The sequence below is a fragment of the Buteo buteo genome, chromosome Z (genome assembly GCF_964188355.1).
Source record: "Buteo buteo chromosome Z, bButBut1.hap1.1, whole genome shotgun sequence".
In the NCBI taxonomy this organism is placed as follows: domain Eukaryota; kingdom Metazoa; phylum Chordata; class Aves; order Accipitriformes; family Accipitridae; genus Buteo; species Buteo buteo.
The window spans coordinates 27,586,145-27,606,556 of NC_134204.1; the positions used below are offsets into that span (position 1 = coordinate 27,586,145).

The 20,412-nt window shown below is 39.2% G+C and overlaps 1 protein-coding gene across 2 annotated transcripts in view; it reads left to right on the forward strand.

The window, feature by feature from the left end:
* CERT1 (ceramide transporter 1) overlaps nt 1-20,412 on the forward strand; it is a 74,343-nt gene that overhangs the window by 10,207 nt on the left and 43,724 nt on the right. For both annotated transcript variants that reach the window (XM_075021209.1, XM_075021210.1), the window contains exon 3: nt 13,436-13,552. In XM_075021209.1, coding sequence (XP_074877310.1) covers nt 13,436-13,552 — 117 coding nt within the window. The remainder of the gene's footprint in view (nt 1-13,435; nt 13,553-20,412) is intronic.

The window sequence follows — 20,412 nt, forward strand, 5'->3', positions numbered from 1 at the left end:
TTTTAACATCTCTATTGAGGATTTGTACAATACCAGACCTCACTTTCTGATATGTATTCCTAGAATACCAAGTAAAAAGGTCAGAATACTCTTTATCTACTAATATGCAGCTGCACCAGGCCATCTCCTGTTTTGCTGCCTCCTAAAGTTGCTAACTTTCCACCCTTTTGCTTCTGTTCATACACTCAGAATAGTTCTTCACAGATGACTACCCGAGTGTTTTCTGCTTCTTCCAGTTCATCTTTTGCCTCCTCCTTTGGGCATACACTTGCTGCTTTTGCCATGTTCCTCGTGAATTCAGATCAAATATTCTGGCTGACTTCAGCCACTTCTTAGTCTGTTTGGTGTGTCTTTCCACTCAGCTGAAGTCCACTGTTCCTCAGTTAAGAGGACGAGTTGGAACAGAATTTGCTACCCCATGTCTCCATGCACTTAACCCAGATTATACTGTGACTAGTGTCTAATATATTCCTAAAGCTTTTTAAGTTGCTCTCTTTTAAGGAGAAAAGTTGCTCTTTTTCTTTACGGTCTCTTTTTAAGCTCTTCCACAACTAAATATGTGTGCATATATAGATGCATATGTCCACAAATATAATTGTGTGTATATATATAAAGGAATTAGAGATAGCTGTGATGGGAGAGCTTAGGCTGGCAAATCAGGTCAATTTTAAACTTCAGAATGAAAGCTTTTAGGCTGACATTCATTAGCAACATGCCTTGTGCTTATAATTAGTTCTTACACATTGTTAATTACCACTGCATGTTAGTTGTTACACACTAACCATTATCATTATAACCATAACCGTTATGAATTCAAAGCAGTCAGTCTTATATCTGACTTATATCCTTAATTAGCTCTAAGTATGCAGTACTGTGTAGCCAGTACCATATAGTTAGCCTGCTATCTTTGTTCTTGATGGTCCTAGTTGCTGAGGTCAAGGTAACCTGACTGAAGAGCTCTTCAGTAAGGGGTGGATGACAGGACAGATGCAGAATTGAAGTAGGCATCGTCTTCTGCCAGCTTGTTCCCCCTCAATTTAGGATCTTTTAAAACAATCTTTTATAAAATGATTGAGGCTCCTGGCCTCAGTGTGGTGTGATGTTGGGGAGGTGTTAATTTCCCAGGCTGCAGCAAGTGCCTTGCCCTGTTGCTCAGACATCTGGGTTTTTTCCCTTGTGTAGCTGCTGCTACTTAGAGCAAAAACAGCCTTCCCAGCTCTGGAGGTTGCACTTTTTCACTGACCAGTAATTGACCATGAACAAGTTGCTTATGGTTCTGGGGCCTCTGCTTTTAGTCTGTGTCTGTATTTTCAAGGCCTTTGTTATGTTGTGCTTAAATTGGAGGTCATAATAAGAGACACCTGGTACCAAGGTATAGCTGTCACAGAGCCAGTTCTCATAAAAAGTTGATAATGAGCCTTACGGATCAGGACTGGGGCCTTGCATACTTAGCATAAGGCCTGCTGCAAGTAATGTTAACACTACATTTATATGAATGCTTATACAGTTGTACTGTATGAAGTTGCTTATGTTTGGATTCAAACCAAGCTAATCTTAAGTCTGGGTGCTGCTTTCACAGGTACAGCAGGCCTCTCTGCAGCTCCACTGCTTTCATAGGATAGGAACTTTCCATTCCCATCACCATGAGTCTTAGTCCAGGGTGCTCTACTTTTTCTGCCAGCAAAATGTCATGCTGCAAAGCAGGGCTTTTCTCTTAGTGTAGAGTATCTTCTCTAGGTGTTGCCTCATGGTTTTCTTGTGAAATCCATATTGTACTGTTGTTGCTGGTGTATGTACAGGTTTTGGGTCTTCCCTGGCACACTGCAGTACATAGTATGAAATACAATGAAGGTAATCAATAAACAAACAGTGATTTTAGGGGTGCAGCAGTGTATATGTGATTTCTGCTCCTATATTTGACTGTCCTATAAAAGTAAACTTTAAAAAAAGTGACACATGGGGTTTCTGCATTCTCTAAAGTTAATATGAAGTTTTCTTGCTTCCTGCCTGATTAATAACTCCAGCTTCTTGCTGTGTATGGTGGGATTCCTAGTGAGTTTAATAAATTCTAAGCTGATGTTTTTCCAGGTGGTATAATTCTGATTATTTTTTTTCCCTCATGGCTGATGCATGATGTTGGTCGATAACGCAAATATTTTGCTCCTAATGGATTCCTTGGGAAGCATCACATACATTTTTCTGCAGGGGACTCAGTTCTCTGGTTTGGTTCCCACTGAAGCAACATGTACGCTTCCATTGCCAGTATCTCATATCCCAGAGTCATTAACTGATTGTTAGCTCTAAAGGCAAGTTGTAATGACTTCAGTACAGTTTAAGATTCTTCAGACTGTGTTCAAACAGGACAGGCCCACTAGTTATATCCTGATTTCTCATGGTGTGTATCTAAATCTGTTAATACCCCATCACTAATTCATGGACCTCTTACATAGGGTATCCACAGTCACTAGTAGATCACTTTAGGCAATGGCTGTGTACCCATGCTGTTTTACAACTATTTCAGTCTTGCCCTCATTTCTTCTAATAACACAGTGCCATTGCATGTCTTTGACCAAAGTTTAGCTGATATATCAAGTGTGTGTTTGTTACACTAGATCTTGCTATTGCAAGTCATTGTTTTTTTCAGTAGGCAGTTGGGAATATCATGTGTCAGAGGTGTGTTATATAAACCAATACAGCAGGACTTGATGCTACATAGTAATTCCACATTATTAACAAGGAAATAATTGGATAAAATACTAATTAACAAATTACATACTCTAAGGCTATAGCATAGTTGATTCCCAACAAAAAATCTGAAAATTATTTATATGATCACTTCTGCGGCTGAACCTCACTGCTGGGCGTGCAAAAACCGGGCTGACCACGTTTACTCTTGAGAACTGTAGGTTTCAAATTTTAAATGTGGTTTCACTGCTAAAGTAACACATCTAATATATGCTTGTTCCAGACTTAAAAAGGCGATTTGCTGATGAGAGAGCTTCTTTGCAATGGATTAAACCAAGCTAATTTTAAAGTTTGCATAGTATGCTAACAAGGTAATGTTAAATTCTACGTAGCATACTTTTGCTTTCATGGGTGCAGTCAGCCTCTACTTTAGCTAGGTTTTGGAAAGATAAGATTATTATTTAAAAGAAAAAGCAGTGGTGAAAGGCATTTTGAAAAGCAAACATCCTAATCTAAGACCTGAAGTGAAATATTTGGGTAGTAGCAATGAATGTAAAAACATTTAATAGGCTTTTATTTTTTTAAGCCTGTTTTCTTGCTAAGATTTTTCTACATGTGTAAATGTGCCATTATGGGAAAGTTTTCTTTTTAATGTTGTACACAATTAGGTGTCCCATGTTTTGCCACCTAAAAGGATCATAACTGTTTCAGTAGGCATAAAGCTGTCTTGCTTATTTGCTTGTTTGCAATAAGGTTTTCCTATATCCTGTAAAACAAAACAAAACCAAAAAAACCCCCAAACCATAAAACAACACAGCCAGCTGATGTAACTGAAAAGTGGGTTCTTGTTGCTTAAGAATAACCGCAAGGAAAGGCAAGACATCCTACCTAGACCAATGTTTCTCTTAGGTTTTGATTGCCTGGATTTTGGAATTCAGAAAGAGAAACCAGAATTTTGTGCTGTGAATTTTGGCAGATCCTAATTCCCCAGGTTTGTGGACCCACTCGGATTTTGTTTTGGGGGCAGGAGGAGGGGAGTGTTACAAACAAAGTGGATTAGAACTTGCAACATCTCTTCAGTTTTCAGTACATTTTTAATAAAATGTGTTATAAACAATGAAGTATAACACTTTCTCTAAGTTGTTCCACCCTGAGAGTTAGATCTAGGCTAGTTAATGATATTTAAAAAAAACACCTTGTCAAAGTAAAGTAATGACTTTATTTAGTAATTTTAATGTTTATACTTCTAAAGCCAAGTGACTTCAGAAATAACTGGTAGAGACAAATGGATCTTGATGGACTTTTATAATTGCACTGGGTGTACATGTCAAGGGTGGGGGCTGCCAGGTGGCCTCTGTGAGGAAAGGCCAGGTTGCCCTGCACAGGACATGGCTGGTTCCAGCTGGCTCCAGTGCACCCACCACAGGGCACATCTGAGCCCCATAGCCACTGTGGTGGCACCTCAAAGTAACTGTAGTTAAAGGGCAAAAATGCTGCTCAGCAGTGTGTGAGAAGGAAAGGAGTGAGGAAGAGGTGTGAGAAACAGCCCTGTGAGCACCTAGGTGAGAGCAGGAGGAGGGGGGAGGAGGTGCTCCAGGTGATGAGCAGAGGTTCCCCAGCAGCCTGTGGAGGAGAGCACTGTGCAGCAGGCATTTCCCTGCAGCCTGTGGAGGGGACCACGCTGGACCAGATGTCCACGTAGCAGCCTGTGGAGGACCCTACCACAGCAGCTGGATATACCCTGAAGGAGTCTGCAGCTTGTGGAGACCCCATGCTGGAGCAGATTCATTGTGAAGGACTGCAGCCATGGGGATGATCCATGCTGGAGCAGGGGAAGAGTGTGAGGAAGGAGCAGCACAGTTAGTGTTATGAACTGACTGCAGCCCTCATTCCCCATCCCCCTGTGCCTGTGTTTTTAGTTTTGTCTGCTTCTCATCATTAAACTCTCAACTGGCAATAAATTAAATTAATTTTCACCAAGTTGAGTGTGTTTTGCCCACAATGGCAGTAGGTAAGTGATCTCCCTGTCTTTATCTTCACCCATGAGCTTTTCGTCTTATTTTCTTCCCCTGTACAGCTGAGGAGGGGGAGTGAAAGAGCAGCTGGGTGAAGGTCTGGTAGCCAGCCAGGGTCAAGCCACCACAGTAATCTAGAAAGTCATTATAGACATAGCTTGTGATTAATGTACATCTTTGAAAGAATAAGAAGGGACAAGGATTGTTCCTAAGCAGAGGGAGGATTTTGCTGTGTGTATTCAAACTTTGGGAAAGGAAGAAATCTCTAAAGGAAAATACAGTGGTGATGCTCATTCAGAGGAAATAATGTCAAGGAAGGATACAAGGAGGAACAGACTATTTGGAGTAGCAGTGTTCAGGCTGTATTCTGAAAAATGAGCAGTGACTCCACAAAGAAGTACACTAACTTGACTAAATACTTCTCCTTAGTATTTAACAGGGCACAAAAGACCAAGTTTTTAGACTATCTTGTCTGGTAAAATTCTTACCAAGCATAGTATTCATTGGTAAAACACACATTTTGATTCAGCTGATTGAGAGGATTTTTCCATTGATGATTTTAAGTATGATTCACCATATAGAATAAAACGTTCAAATAATCTCTGTGGTATTTCATTTCACTACCTTTTCTGTTCAGTGTTTTTTCATAAGTTAGCATGTTTACATTTTAATTTTTGTAGGGAGAGGACATAATTCCTCTGCAATTTGGATCTGTCATGGATTAAATGCTTTAGAAAAATTATTTTAAGATGTGCACTTTTTGAAACTTGGCTGAGGTTTTTCACTTGGGTTTTTTTGTAGCTGAATAATCACAGCCTTTGCCAATTTCAAACTGCTTTTACATGGGAGCTAAAGTGCAGTTTTCCTGTGTACTTTTAAAATTAATTCCTTCAGTCATACAGCACAAATCTTGAAGTAAACTTTTTATCTTTGGGCTTTTGTTAGTACCTCAACATAAGTACATATAGAAAGTGTTCCTATAACTTTTCCTTTCTGGCATCAGACAGGTTCTTTTTTATTTGCTTCTGCAGTCAAAATACACACTTTAGTGATAGCCTCACTTCTCAATAACTGTAATTATTTTTTTTATTTTGATACATGCTGCTTACTGAAAAAGGTAGTTAAGAGGGTTTTTTTAATTTGGTCTTGTTACCTGTTATATTACATTGTTTTCACTGGCTTCCCCTTTTTCTACTGCATCAGGTAAGCTACTTTTAAAAAGTCCTTAGCATAATATTTCTATAGCTCATCATATAAGATGTTACTCCTCTGTGTAACATGATAGTGTTTTTGTCCATTGCTTCCTAAATTATCAAATACACATTTGTCCAATTTGCTTTCTCCTGTTGGAGGTGGTTCCCTTGCTTATGTGTGAACACAGTCCTCTTGAACTTCTGTTTCAAAAGTAATACCTTGTTATATATGCAATTTAGTGTATTCTGATATTTGCTTGTGCCCCTTTATCCTTTCGTGTCCTATACATATTATCCTGGAATGATCTTCTGGATTTGCTGTTGGAAACTAGAGAGGATAAGAGGGGGGTTTGGCATTTGAGTGAATATATCCAGTTCCAGAACCTACTCAATGACCTATGAGAACACACAGGCAGATACGTAGATTTTGTTGTGTGATAACTGCTCTGAACATCTTTTTTTTTTTTTGTGGAGGAAGTGGTAGTTTGTAGATTATAACTGGAGGATTTCAGGAAGTTGCAGAATGATGCAGAAGGGATGCTTTTTCTGGAATTCCATGGGCATGGTGGAAAAACTAATCCACAAACCCATGGATAAATTGTACCTTGCATTGTAGGAAAGTGACACCGTTCACATAGGAAAAGATTGTGTATTCAGCTCTGAGCTGGCAAACATTGCTTATGATAGCCTGGCTTGCATCTCACTTTCCATGGTATAACCTGGAAAAAAGAATAAGAAGCTCTGTTAACTGTGAGCTGCACTAACAGAAGGCCGGGGGGGGGGGAATACCAGGTTTCATGTTTTAGCTTAAAGCTGCTACTAAAATCTTTGCTAATGGTTGAAAGCTAACTGATCACGGAGGAATTCAGATTATTCAAGATTTTTCCCTTAAGAGAATTTTGTAAAACCTAATTAAGTAAACCAAAATGTATTGCTTTACAAAATGCCTTTTCTAAAGCAATGATTTCTCACAGTTTTGCAATAGTTTTGTTAGAGGAAATAATACATGTAATACTTTAATATTTGCCTTCATTGTAAAATTACTTTTATGAATATAGTTCTCTTACAAGATTTCATGGCTGTGATAACTCAGTCTACAGAAAAGTAAACGATGTGGTGTTCTAATAGAATGAATAAGAATTAGCATTAGAGGTTTTATGGAATCTGGCTTAAAGATGGCTGGAATTTAGAAATTCAAGAATTGTATTCGGCAGCTGAACAGGTTTTCACATTTAGCCTTGGGCAAAATCAATGTGCAGCTCTACTAAATTTTTCTTAATCTTTTATGAAAAAAATTACTTATTGGCATCACAAACAACAACAGACTGCTATGTCAAAGCTTCAGGGATAAGTAGCTTTGTAGTGCTGAATTATGTTAAGTACAATGCTTGTCTCCACTCAGTTAATGTATGTTATTACAATGTATAACACTGGTGTATTTGTAAACTGCAGTTATCTTCATAGCAGTGTATGGTATTGTTTTGTTACTGTGTACTGAGGAGCTAGGCTAGGTAACAGCCTCTATCACACTTATGCTAGTGACATTTGTGTCAGAGAACTAAAGAATGGTAGTTCTTATTTTCTTTAGGCTTCTATAGTTTATCATGTGTCCTAGTGCCCTGCCTGGTATTTTCTTAATATGAAAAAATGTCAAAATTTTACAGTAAGTTCACCATAGAAAAGTTTTAGTTCTGCAATGGGAATAGCAGCACAAGCATTCTTTTTAATAGCTGTGATATGCAGACTTGAGTTGGATCTGGTGTGAACCGCCCTGGCTTTACTCTGTACGGAAAAGAAGAAATACCATTTACAGTACTAAGACAGCAAGCGAAAGTTTATTCGTTCAAGTATTTATTTTTGTTTTCCCATGGAGTACTCTTGAAGGTTATGAAGTATATAAAACCACTTAAGCTTCCCTGTGTGATTTGCCTTAAGCACTTGAACTAGTATTTTTCAAGCAGATACTGCTCTGAAGCTTGTTTTGTGAATACCTCAGGTTTGAGAGCTGTATAGCTGGGAGGATCTTGTGGCAATGCAGTCAGCTATGACTCATGAGACCTGAGCTGGCTATGAACTTCCTCAGTAACTGTAGCCAAGTAAATGTTTCTTCATGTAAACTGTTTTTGCTTGTTTAGAATTTAAGAGCTATTATCAGTTTTATACAGAAAGACCTGGGACACTTGAATACTTGCAGTTGCCTTTATTTCATCAGGATTCTCTGCAGGTACCTCAGAAGAAAGCTTAGGAGGCATACAGAAAGGGTGTTTGGGGATGCTGGAGGCCTGTTTCTTGCTGCATATTCTTGCATGGAATTATGATTTAGCTATTTGTTTTTTTTTTTAAATGCTGGCTCTAGAAGGAGCCCTTGGTGCACACATAGGCTGCCTCTGCCATGGTGTTAGTCTGCCCAACTCACCTTTGAAAACTCTATAAAGGTTTTTAGGTGCTCCCATTCACAGTGTCATGTCAGTCTGGGTCTTGTTCCCCAGTGCCCTCGATTTATATGTCTGCTGCTTGAGGCTGCTGTAGGGTGAGGGTGTCAGGAAAAAGCAGCCGAAGCTCTCCAATGTGCTTTAGGCCCTGAGAGTAGATGGTGAACTCCTACTTACTTCCTACTTCCCTGCATGATTAAAACATTCCTCTTGCCTTCCCTTCGTTGTGAAAGGCAGTAGGACAAATCCTGGCCTCAGCACAGGTCCTTAGCTTGTTACAGATGAAAATCACTATTTATCTTCCAACATCTGGTCAGGCAGCTGGCTAAGAACTGTATAATTTTACAGTCACTTCTGAGCATAATGGGGAAAGTGAACACTAGGCTAGAAAGAGTGAACCTCAGAAAAAAGGAGATCTAAATGAAATGGGTTGAGATCTACAGGAAGAAGGTGAAGGGAAGAGAAATAGAAAAACTTCCAGCAAGTGTAAGGAGAGGCTCAAAGTAGTCTGACGAGGATGTTAGAAGAATAAAGGACAGGCCTGAGAAGTGGTGAATAACACTTTGTGGTCTCTGCTACAGAAAACAATAAAAGCATTTATAGCCAGAGGGAAACCAAGCAAGTTTGTCCATAGCTTCGTGGGGAGGAGAATGTACCAGATGATACCAAAAAGTTACATACTGAAGTCTGCCAAGTTATCAATGACGATGAAATGTGAACTTGTTCTTGGTTGAGAAAAGGGTTAATCAGCAACAACTTGATTTGTTCTGTGTTAAGAAAAGAACAGGTCACATGTGATTCGGATGTTTTATTTGCTGTTGGTAAAATGCATATTAGAGAGCTTGCCTTTCATGTTCAGTTAATTTGGTGTTCTTATGGTGGACCCTGTTTTTGGAAAAAAAAAGCAGAGGAAAACGGGAGGAAATAATGGGTCCTATTTAAGTTGCCAAAAAATATGGAAAATAGGCAATTAAGTACTGTAAGAGGGTAAATAGGTAACTTACGTCTGTCATGAAAAAATCATATATCACCTACCCAACTTCCTTTGAAGCAGTATTTAGCCTTGTTAGTGGTTATTTCTTATCTTTAAGCAACTTGTCTAACAGGACCACCTGATCAGCTGGCTTTTTTGTAACATGAAACGGCACAGTGAGCTGAGTATAACCCTAGACCTGATTTTTAGATGGCCTAGTCTCTTAACTGTAGGTAATGCAGAAGTGTGCATGCAGTGAATGGCCCAGGATAGTGTTTAAAGGTTTTAGCTAGACCTCGAGGAAAACATTTCCCTTCCCTGTCTTAGCAATGAGGCATAAATTTTCAAATATATAGAAAGTTGCTATGCAAAGAAAGGGAGTACATAAACCTGCCTTTGAAAAGGGCAAAGGGATGATGGTCTTAAATCACATTAGAAGATATTTAGGTTAGAGATGAGGAAGGGAAAAAAAAGCAAGGATGGTTGTGTACTGGAGTAAGTTGTGTATGAAGCGTGGAATCAGTAGTACTGCAGGCATTTAAGATGAATTTTTGGCAAGTCTTTCTAACTGTGTAGCATGTAATTGCTTTTAACTCCTCCCAAAGGGCTTCAGAGGGAGATGCAGCAGAGGAGTGCTATCATGGCAGGAAAAACTTTGATAGCTAATTCTTGTACACTTGTTTTTTGTGTGATTTTGGGGAGAATCTTCCATTGTTGTAGATGCATGTCCCCCGTCACGTGGTTAAAGGAGAGCCTGGCAGATGGGTGGCTGGGAACAGGCATAGAAGCCTGACATGTTGATGTGGCAGGTTTGCTACCCTAAAGCAGATAAACATCTTTCTCATATATAGTAATAATAACAATGCAGTTTGAAGAAGAGGGGCTTGGAGTTGGAGAATCAATGTCCTATATTGGGTTTGTGTGGCAAAGTTTTGCTAGCGGGGGGGCTACAGAGGTGGCTTCTGTGACAAGATGCCAGAAGCTGGCCCCATACCTGACAGAGCCAATGCCAGTCAGCTCCAAGGTGGACCCGCTGGTGGCCAAAGCTGAGCTGATTGGCAACGATGGTAGTGCCTCTCTGATAATGTGTTGAAGAAAGGGTATAAACTGCTGCGCAACAGCAGCTGGGAGAGAGGAGTGAGACTGTGAGAGGAACAACCCTGCAGACACCCAGGTCAGTGAATAAGGAGGGGGAGGAGATGCTCCAGGTGCCGGAGCAGAGATTCCCCTGCAGCCCATGGGGAAGACCATGGTGAGGCAGGCTGTCCCCCTGCAGTCCATGGAGGTCCGCAGTGGAGCAGATATCCACCTGCAGCCCGGGGAGGACCCCATGCCAGAGCAGGTGGATGTGTCTGAAGGAGACTGTGACCCTGTGGAGAGCCCACGCTGGAGCAGGCTCCTGGCAGGACCTGTGGCCCTGTGGAGAGTGGAGCCGACACTGGAGCAGGTTTTCTGGCAGAACTTGTGACCCCATGGGGGACCCACACTGGAGCAGTCTGTGCCTGAAGGACTGCACACTGTGGAAGGGACCCATGCTGGAGCAGTTCATGAAGGACTGCAGCCTGCAGGAAGGACCCATGTTGGAGAGGTCTGTGGAGGACTGTGTACTGTGGGAACTACCCCATGGTGGAGCAGGGGAAGAGCGTGAGAAAGAAGGAGCAGCAGAGACAATATGTGATGAACTGACCACAACCCCCATTCCCTGTCCCCCTGCACTGCTAGCAGGTAGGAGGTAGAGAAGATCAGGAGTCAAGTTGAGCCTGGAAAGAAGGGAGGCATAGGGGGAAGGTGCCTTTAGTTTTGTTCTTATTTCTCATTATCCAACTCTGATTCAGATTGGCAATAAATTAATTTCCCCAAGATGAGTCTGTTTTGCTAGTCATGGTAATTGGTGAGTGATCTTTCTGTCCTTATCTTGACTCAAGAGCCTTGCATTTTATTTTCTCTCCCCTGTTGTTGTGGTTTAACTGCAGCCAGCAACTAAGCACCATGCAGCTGCTCACTCATTCCCCCCCCCCCCCCCCCCCCCCCCGCAGTGGGATGGGGGAGAAAATCAGTAAAAGTAGTAAAACTCATGGGTTGAAATAAGAACAGTTTAATAGAACTGAAAAGAAGAAACTAATAATGATAACACCAATAAAATGACAACAGTAGTAATAAAAGGATTGGAATGTACAAATGATGCGCAGGGCAATTGCTCACCACTTGCCGACTGATATCCAGCTAGTCCCCAAGCGGCAATTCCCCACCCCCCCTTCCCAGTTCCTATACTAGATGTGATGTCCCATGGTATGGAATACACCGTTGGCCAGTTTGGGTCAGGTGCCCTGGCTGTGTCCTGTGCCAACTTCTTGTGCGCCTCCAGCTTTCTTGCTGGCTGGGCATGAGAAGCTGAAAAATCCTTGACTTTAGTCTAAACACTACTGAGCAACAACTGAAAACATCAGTGTTATCAACATTCTTCTCACACTGAACTCAAAACATAGCACTGTACCAGCTACTAGGAAGACAATTAACTCTATCCCAGCTGAAACCAGGACACCTGTCCAGCTGAAGAGGGGAAGTGGTAGAGTGGCTTTGCTGGGCACCTGGTGTCCAGCCAGGGTCAACCCACCACATGTCCCTTCTTGCATCCCTGTGTTCCGTGATTCAGTGAAGGCATGACCAGTTTTAAAAGTTGTTTGAAATGAATTAAATTAAGATGGTCAGGTATTAAGTAATTAGTAGCTGCAGTTGTTTGACTTGTCAGTTTTGTCAGTTGCTGGCTTTTTTTTCTGTGGGAAGTTTAAATTTCTTTAGATTGAACTTAGGTTCAGATGCTTGACCAAATAAGTAAAGCTTTAAAAAAATAAAATTGAAGCTTCCTGTACTTTTGTGCTTCCTAGCTCAATTTTTTTTATCAGGTAGTTTGGCTTCTGTTGTGCTTTTCTTACTCCTTAGTGTATTTAAGCAAGAAAGAGTCTGTTTTATGTGTCAGTAGCTTCTGATTTCCAGTTCTTTTGAAAATAATTCTCACTGACAGTGTACTGTTGTGCATGACACCAAATGAGACTTGCTTCTAGGTTTCCTCTTGTGGAGTGTTTCACAAGTGATCCACAGCACTTTAGTGGTCTGCAAGATGAACATATTCGCAGAGCGGTTCCTACATTAAAGATATTACTAATGTGTAGACTTGCCTTTAGCATCTGGAATCAATATTTGTGGTCCTTCAGATTGCATCATTGGCCTTAACCTTAGAGCCTGTTAGCTTCCTACAGTTATTTGCATGTGTAACTTTTCTTTGTATTCAAATTCAAAAAGATATTAAAAAAGATATACCTCTGTTATGTTTCTCTAAGAATAGTTTTCAAGTGGGGCTGCGGGGCAAATGTTGTGCTCCATTGCGTGTTTGCTAAGAAGTAGCTTTGAACTGACAGTGTCGGGACACAGGGCAGATTAGATTGTTGTTTTGGTTCCCTGTACTTTTCTTACCAGCTTCATTGTAATGCTAGTAAAAGCTTTTTGGTATTTAAGGCATGTCAGCTGAAAGTTAGATGCGTTTGAGTGGTGATATTGGAGAAGATTGCATGTTGCTCCCAATTATCTGACAATTCTGTCTTACCTGGTGAAAACAGTTGAGGCAGAGGGTGCCACAGCTTCCTTTAGTTCCTGCTCTTCCTTGTCGTTTGGCTATAGTCTGCTTTTATGGTTCTATCCTGGTGCTTTTTGCTATGATGTATGTATCCCTTCCATCCAAAATCAATACTGATAGCAGTAACCTTAATTTTTTTTTCTGTTTTGAAATTTAAAAAAAAAAGTCTATTTCCTGGCTGTGTACAATAGTTATTTTGCTAAAGGATTTGTTTTGAATTATGAAGTTTTGGTCAATGTTTGTGTGGAACTTTTTTGTGACAATTTTGTTTAATAAGAATGTATTAAACAGGCTTTTCTATTTCAGAAGACTGGCATTTTTCATTATGAGAGTGTATGTTCATTATATGAGACAGCTACATAAAACCAAATTTAGAATCTAGGAGGCATTCAAGACAACATAGGCCAGGTTTTCTAATTACAGTGTTGTAAAGTGTTAAAATATTCTGTGAGGTATTGTTGATCATGTTGCTAATTTTAGCTACTCTTACACTTTTTTTGTCACAGCCCCATGACTTTGACGAATGCAGATTTGATATTAGCGTAAACGATAGTGTTTGGTACCTCCGAGCTCAGGACCCAGACCACAGACAACAGTGGGTAGATGCAATAGAACAACACAAGGTATGTTGGGTTTTTTTTCTGATTTCCTTTCTCATACCCTCATTAGATCTGGTGATGCCTGTGGAGACTTGTAAGCTTCCCTGTACAGTCATTAAAGTACTCAAGGTATTTGACAGGTAAAAGATGCAAGATTGAAGCTGTGTGTTAATTATGTTTCAAAGGAATTGATATGCTTGATCTTCATAGGTAAGAGCCGAGAACTGTGAGCTAACTGTGAACCTTTCTTGAGCTCTCTAGCTTGAAAAAGCTTGCGTTATGTTGGAATGCCTTTTTAATGGGTTTGTCCATCCTTTCTCACTGATCATTAAATTGTTTCTTATCTATCCTAAATGTTAAACTTCTTAGTCTTAGAGTCAAATCTCCTAAGTTATCATTCTGGTTTTAGGGTCCTCTCTTTCATCCTTTGGCTGGTTTTACTGTACCTGATTACTGGCTTTTGTCTCCTTGTCTTTTAAGGCCCTACTCTTCATCAACATTTTGGTTCAGCTTTCCTGATCTATTCCTTACGTCTTCCAATGAACTCAGTTATTTTCATTTTACCTAAAGCGCTTGAAGGTCAGGTATTTTTAAAGTACGTAGCACATGAACATCCATTATGTTTTCAGGTAAACAATAGGCACTGCCCCAAGATGTTAACTACAATACCTAGCACAATGCAACTTCTGCATCTGGGTTATACATGTATTACAGGAATAAAAATTAAAATAGATATCTAAGTAGGTGTTTATTTTTACCTTGAGTTTCTTGAAGTATTGCTTATATAAGTTCTACGTGTAATTAGGAAGTTTCACCTTTTATTGGGCAATCCTCACAATTAGCAATACATGCTCTTAAATTTAAAGTGTTGTCTTTTGATAATGGTTCTCAAAAAAAATCATCTCAATTAGAGTATTAGTCCATTTATAACTTGGCATTTTGCCTTCACTTTGATACAGAGGTAACATTAAAGCATACAAAATTACGTTGCAGACACAGGATTCCTTTCTGTAGTCTAGTGGAAAAATACAAAGTTAACTATTGAGTATTCTTGAGACAAAAATACTGCAGTTTGTTACTATTGCGGTACCAGAGAAATGTTTCTAGAGGATACACTGAACAAGTTGCTGGATTACACATCCATAGAGCTGGCATTGCAAAAACTCTTTTGCAGGCATGGGGGTCTTCAGATATGGGGTTGTGGGGACATGAAACTTGGGCTAAAATTCAGACTAGGTTTGGTGAATCATTTAGCAGGTGAAATGCGGAACTTAACCTGAAGTCCAGACAAGCAGAAGTGCAGGCTGGGTCATTGTATGCTACCATGCAGGAATGAATGAGGAAAAAACCCAAATCCTGTCTTAAACTCTGCTCTGCACAACTTTAAAGGGAATTCTTTTCCATGCTGTTCTTTTCCCTATTCTGAGGCTGTCCTTAACTCTTGCTGAGTTCTGAGCTGACAATTTTATAGAACCACCTATTTATAATATGGAAGTATTGAGTGGTAATGGTTTAGATTTTGGCATTGTATATGTAAATTTGGAATTGTTTTTCTGTGTCATTTAGAAAAAATCTTGTGTTTATCAACACTGAATTTTCTTCTGCATTACTGCCCAGCCTCTATCATGATGTATCTGTTTGCTTTTCTTTTTCTGTCTGGTATTACTGGTAAACTTAAGCCATCTTATTTAACTTGCTTTTCAGATTGTTAGTGAGTGTTGAGGAGCATGAGTTCTAGCATTCCAAAAGTGACCTCCCTTTGTGAAGAAGCCTGATGAATTATGCAGTTTTTCCACTTAAAAAAAAAAAGCTTCTTTTAATTCTGGTTTCAGTTTGGACAGTTTAAACTTCCATGCTTTGCAAGAATTTGGTGGTTCTTTAAAAAAAAAAAAAAAAATTGTACCAGATCTCTGTCTTCACATTTAAAGGAGTGGAATGAGACTTTTCTTGTATAATTCCACTACCCAATTGTTTTAGTATTTACTTAGAGTTAGTATCAGGGGTAGGCGTAATAAGTGCTTTTTTTCATTATTTTATTAAAGTTGTCTTTCTGCTCATTGCTAAAAGAGAGTGAGTCATGTTCTGGAACGTTATATAAACTGAAGAAAAGTATGTCTACAAGTAGGAAGTGGAAATAAAATTATTTCTGTATATGCTGAACTGACAAGAAATAGTTCAGTTTGCATCTTGTTGTCATAATGTAATAACACTGGACTTGACTGTTCCAAACCTGATGGCTTTTTTGGTATGTGTAGTTTGCAGTTTCATGGCTGTTAGACATTTTTCAGTTTCTTGCATGCTCCTTTTTACTCTGTAGTGTTTACAGTATTCATTACAAATAGCAGTTGTTTTCATTTTTAAATGGAGAAGGAAATATTATGCCATCTCTCTCCTAAATAAACCATCAAACCGTTTAATATATTAAAGCAATACATTACTTAAAAGCATTCTTTTTGTAGTATGCAACTAAATACCATGATCAAGACAAGGCACAGAAAACAGCAAAAGGTAATGCAGTCTTGTAACAATAGCTTGGACTCAGTTAAAAGTATGTAAGTAAATCTCAGAAAATCATGATTTACTAGCATTTTTTTCCAGTGCAATATTTTGTTGTCTTCATAATACAGTAGAAGCTTCGTGTGATGAATGTTGTAGGTATGGAGTGCATCTGTTCCTACTAAAATACATAGGAATCTTATCACCAGAAGCATTGGAAAAGTGCTGTATGCACATAAATAGGTGTTTGATGTAATTAAACATAAAACAGAAATGTCCAAATCCAGTTTTCAGTCTGGTTATTGTTACTGTTTCTTAAAGAATGTGTCTCCAAATGTCTTGTTTCTATATTTTCCAAATTGAGTGGTTAGTGCTATATCCTATAATTTATATGGAACTTTGTAGGAAAAATGTACTGCTTCTTAATAACATTGATAGGATCTGAAAAATAGATTTTCTTGGAGTCTGGAAGTTAATCCCATTTTTTCATTTGAATTTGTGTGAACAATATTTCAGTGATCCTTAGTGTTAAGTGACTTTTCACCTATCCTTTAATTTTCTTCAGCTCTTGTGGAAGTTAGGTTTATATCTAAACACTTGATTGAGAGTAGGAGAAGATGGGATTTATGAGGCAAAATATCCTATTTCACTGAAAAGTTTAGATTTTTGTCTACTTACTCTGAAATTTTCTGAAGGAACTCTTCCTGGTCAGGTTACCAAAACTCAACCAGAAGTTCCTTGGCAAGCTATTGTTGCCAGATTAAGATCATTTTTGTTTGAGAACTAGGTTCTTGAACTGGCACATATCTTTACTAAGCAGTCACTTCGATTAACTTGAGTCTACTGCTATATAAAGTACTTTTTTTTTTGTCTGTTTTTGAAGCTCTTTGTTGCTTACTGAGTGGGTAGATAGTTCTGGTAGGCTGCTTAAGCTGTTTGCTAACAAAAGTATGTTTGTGAGACTTACTGTAGCATGTCACAAGGTTGTTTATCTTTAGAGTATGAAAGATGGACTGAAACTTTGTGACTGTGTTTCATTGTGCTCCAAACAGAGAAAACACTGATTTAAAATGAATTTTGTATTAAATTTGAGTATGAGCAGACTTAAAAGAACTTTCTGCTTAGCAACACCAATGAGTAGCTGGTAGCTGAGAAATTTAAAACATCTAATGTTCAAGCATAAAAACTGTTAGGATTTGCTGCTTTTTTCAATCATTGCATTAGCCTTTTCTTGTATTGAGGTTCCTGAATGCTTACTAGATGAAATGTTTCAAGTACAGCTTCTAAACTGCTTATTCTACCTGTACTGGAGGAGGGAAGAGTCTAAAACAGTGTTAAGACTATCAGTGAGGCAAATGAGAAAACAATTCATATGTGACCTGGAGTCCTTTCTGCTACTTAAATGTTTCATTAAATGCACTGAACAGATATTTATCTGTAAAATATCTTGTTGTAAGGGTTTGTATCATTAGGAAGCTTCTCTGTACTCCTACCCTAAGAGATAGGCACATCTAGGATGGCTGATCACCTTTTCTTAGATGGATCTAATGGCAATGGATATTGCTGAAGAACTGAAGATCAGACTAAGTTTCCACATTTCTCTGCATGAGCACCAAAGTATCGATGCTTTTGAAAAGTTGCTCTCTTCTTCAATAAAAAATTGGAGCGACTCCTTGTCTCTACTGTGGTTTGAAAGTGGAGTATGGGATTTCTAACCTAGGGTTAGAGAAACTGGCTTAAATGTTGTTAGTTCTGTGCTGTGAGGAAAATGTCTGGGTTACCTGTAGAGAACACAGACTCCTGCAGCGTGTAACTTCTAACAAATAAAACGAATGTGTGCTGTGTAGTATGACTAAACAAGATTTACTTTTTCACTGAAGTGGAAAGTGTTTCTTCTCACAGGTAAACCTTACAGTCAGTCTGGAGAGGTTATTCCCTTCGTCTTTGCAACACTTAAGACTTACTGTCTTTTTCTGTTAGACAGAACAGCTCCCCATTCCTCAGTTGTACATGTGGACGTCTTTTACAACTGATAACTTGCAGGGCTCTCTTCCAAACTCAGTCCTCATCTTTCTTTGAGGTACAGCACCAAAATTGGTCTCAGTACTCCTGCTGAGGATCCCACAAACGTTATATAGAATCTAGGATTATTTTGTGGGTCTTGTAGACTACCCTGTTGTGCAACACCATGATTTTTTTACTTATTCAGCCTTAGAACCACTAAATCTGGTTTGTCTCTAGAACTATCTGCAGATTTTTACCTGCCCTGTACTTGTGCAGTACAATACTTCCTATACGTAAATGTTGGACTTCGTTTTTCTTCAGTGTACAAAAGTGAGAAGTTTTTGCTGCTGTTCTGTCAACTTCAGTCTTCCCAGCTCTGCTGTCTTTGGTTTTGGTGTCTTTCCAGAAATAATTCTTTGTGCTGCTTGGGTTGGGTTCAGTTTAAGTGGTGTGCTTCTTCTAGTACTTTATAAAGTATGGAGACTGGCTGGGTGAAGAAAGGTTAGATCATTTAGCAGTATCTTGGTTGATAGCTGAGCTTGCTTGTTGTTCTGTTGGGAGCTGCTTATCTGAGTCTGAAGCTGTGTACTTATGTACACTTAAGATAATCTTACATCTTTGTGTCCCTGAAAGCTGTGATCACTGTCTGCCATATGTTCCTAATTAAAATGGTTTCTCTTCCATCTAGTCAGAGCATTAACAGGTAGTCTTCATAATCTTAGTAGAGGTCTTGAACTCTACTTCTTTCAAACCCCTACTCCAAAAAGTAGTGAACTTAGTTGAGGTGGTTTTCTCCTATCTTTCCCTTAAATTAGCTAAATATACGAAGTGACTGAAGATTCAAACTCACATAAAGGTTAAAGTAATTTTTCATCACTGTATAGCCAGACTGGTGAACCAGGGTGTTCTGAAATAGCTAAAGAATGCCTGAAAATTATAGGCCAAAATGCAAATTAGCAGAGCATTGCCCTGTGGGTGCAATACCATGTGAAAGCAAACATTTCAAAAAATGCTTAATTTGGTATCAAATAACATGAAAGACTTGTGACACTACTGCTAAGCCATAAGAGTATTTCAGTCATTAATTTTGTAATGCTATTTAATGAAGGGTGATGTACATGGTTAAAGTAAACTTGGTTCCAAGTCTAATGCTGAGTCTTGAAGTGACTGGAACTAAGCTATCAGACTCAACTGGCTACTAGCTGGCTGTGCAGTAAGTAACCAGGGTTATTTCTGTAAACAAATGGGATTCTGGTAGTAAACTCAGTGTTATTAATTCACTTTGTGAAAACAACAGTGGCATATCATTTTGATAGTGTATACTTTCTTTTAGTAGAAATAAAGGGAATGTCATTGTTTGTAACTGGCAGAATGACACACAGTAGTTCTAGGAGTCGAGCTCCCGGTGGCAGAGCGGCAGCATGTTTCTGCATGGTGTCCCTGCAAACAATATTTTTCATTGAGACCTGTGTCAAGCTTGACTTCGGTGGTAAATGCCCCTTCAAATCAGGGTGAGCTCTTGGTATCAAGAACAGAAAGTACAGAGCTGCCATGTTGAAGTAGTGAGTGGCTAAATGGTTAAAAGTTGACACTTGCCAAATGGATCTGCATGCTGTTTACTCAGTATTATTACTCATCTCAAACAGTACTGTGCGTTAACAGTTTAATAGAAAAAATCTTGGATGGTCTGTATGCCCATCTACCAAATGCAGTCTTTTTTCTTTCTAAAAAGACTTTGTAGGGGGTGGTTTTTCTTCAGTGAGCTTTCATTACAGTGAAACTCAGGGAGACGATACTAACAGACCGGAGTTACACCCTAGCCATAGGGAGTAGATGCTGCTCAGCCACATGGGTGGGGTGCACAAGCAGCAATGATACATGTTCAGTAACATTCAATGGAGGTAACTTTTTGGCTGTTTCCAGACAGACACACACCACCACCCACAACTGCTGCCCCCGTTCCCCCACGCTGAAAAGAATAGCTGCAGGAGCTAACATGCATTAAAAGAGCTAAGGGAATTGTTTTAAAAACACAACAAGACTCAGGGCATCTTCTGCTTCTTGAATTCAATGTCCACTTGCCATTATTGGAAGCTCTTAAGGTAATTCTTCTAATACAATTTCTACTGTAGGACAACAAAAAGATCCTTTTTTCTCTCTGAAAACAGATAATGCCTGAAAATATGCATTTGCTATCACTTTAGTGTCATCTAGGTGAATAGACTTACTGCAGAGGAATCAGAATTCTGGTGTCTCGAGCATACCTATTTTAAATAGGAGGGGAGGAAGAAAGGTTCAATGTTTAACTGCTAGTATTTAAATGTCCTATATTGGCATGAACACAGGCATCAGAAAATGTTGGGGGGAGGGTAAAGAGAGACGTG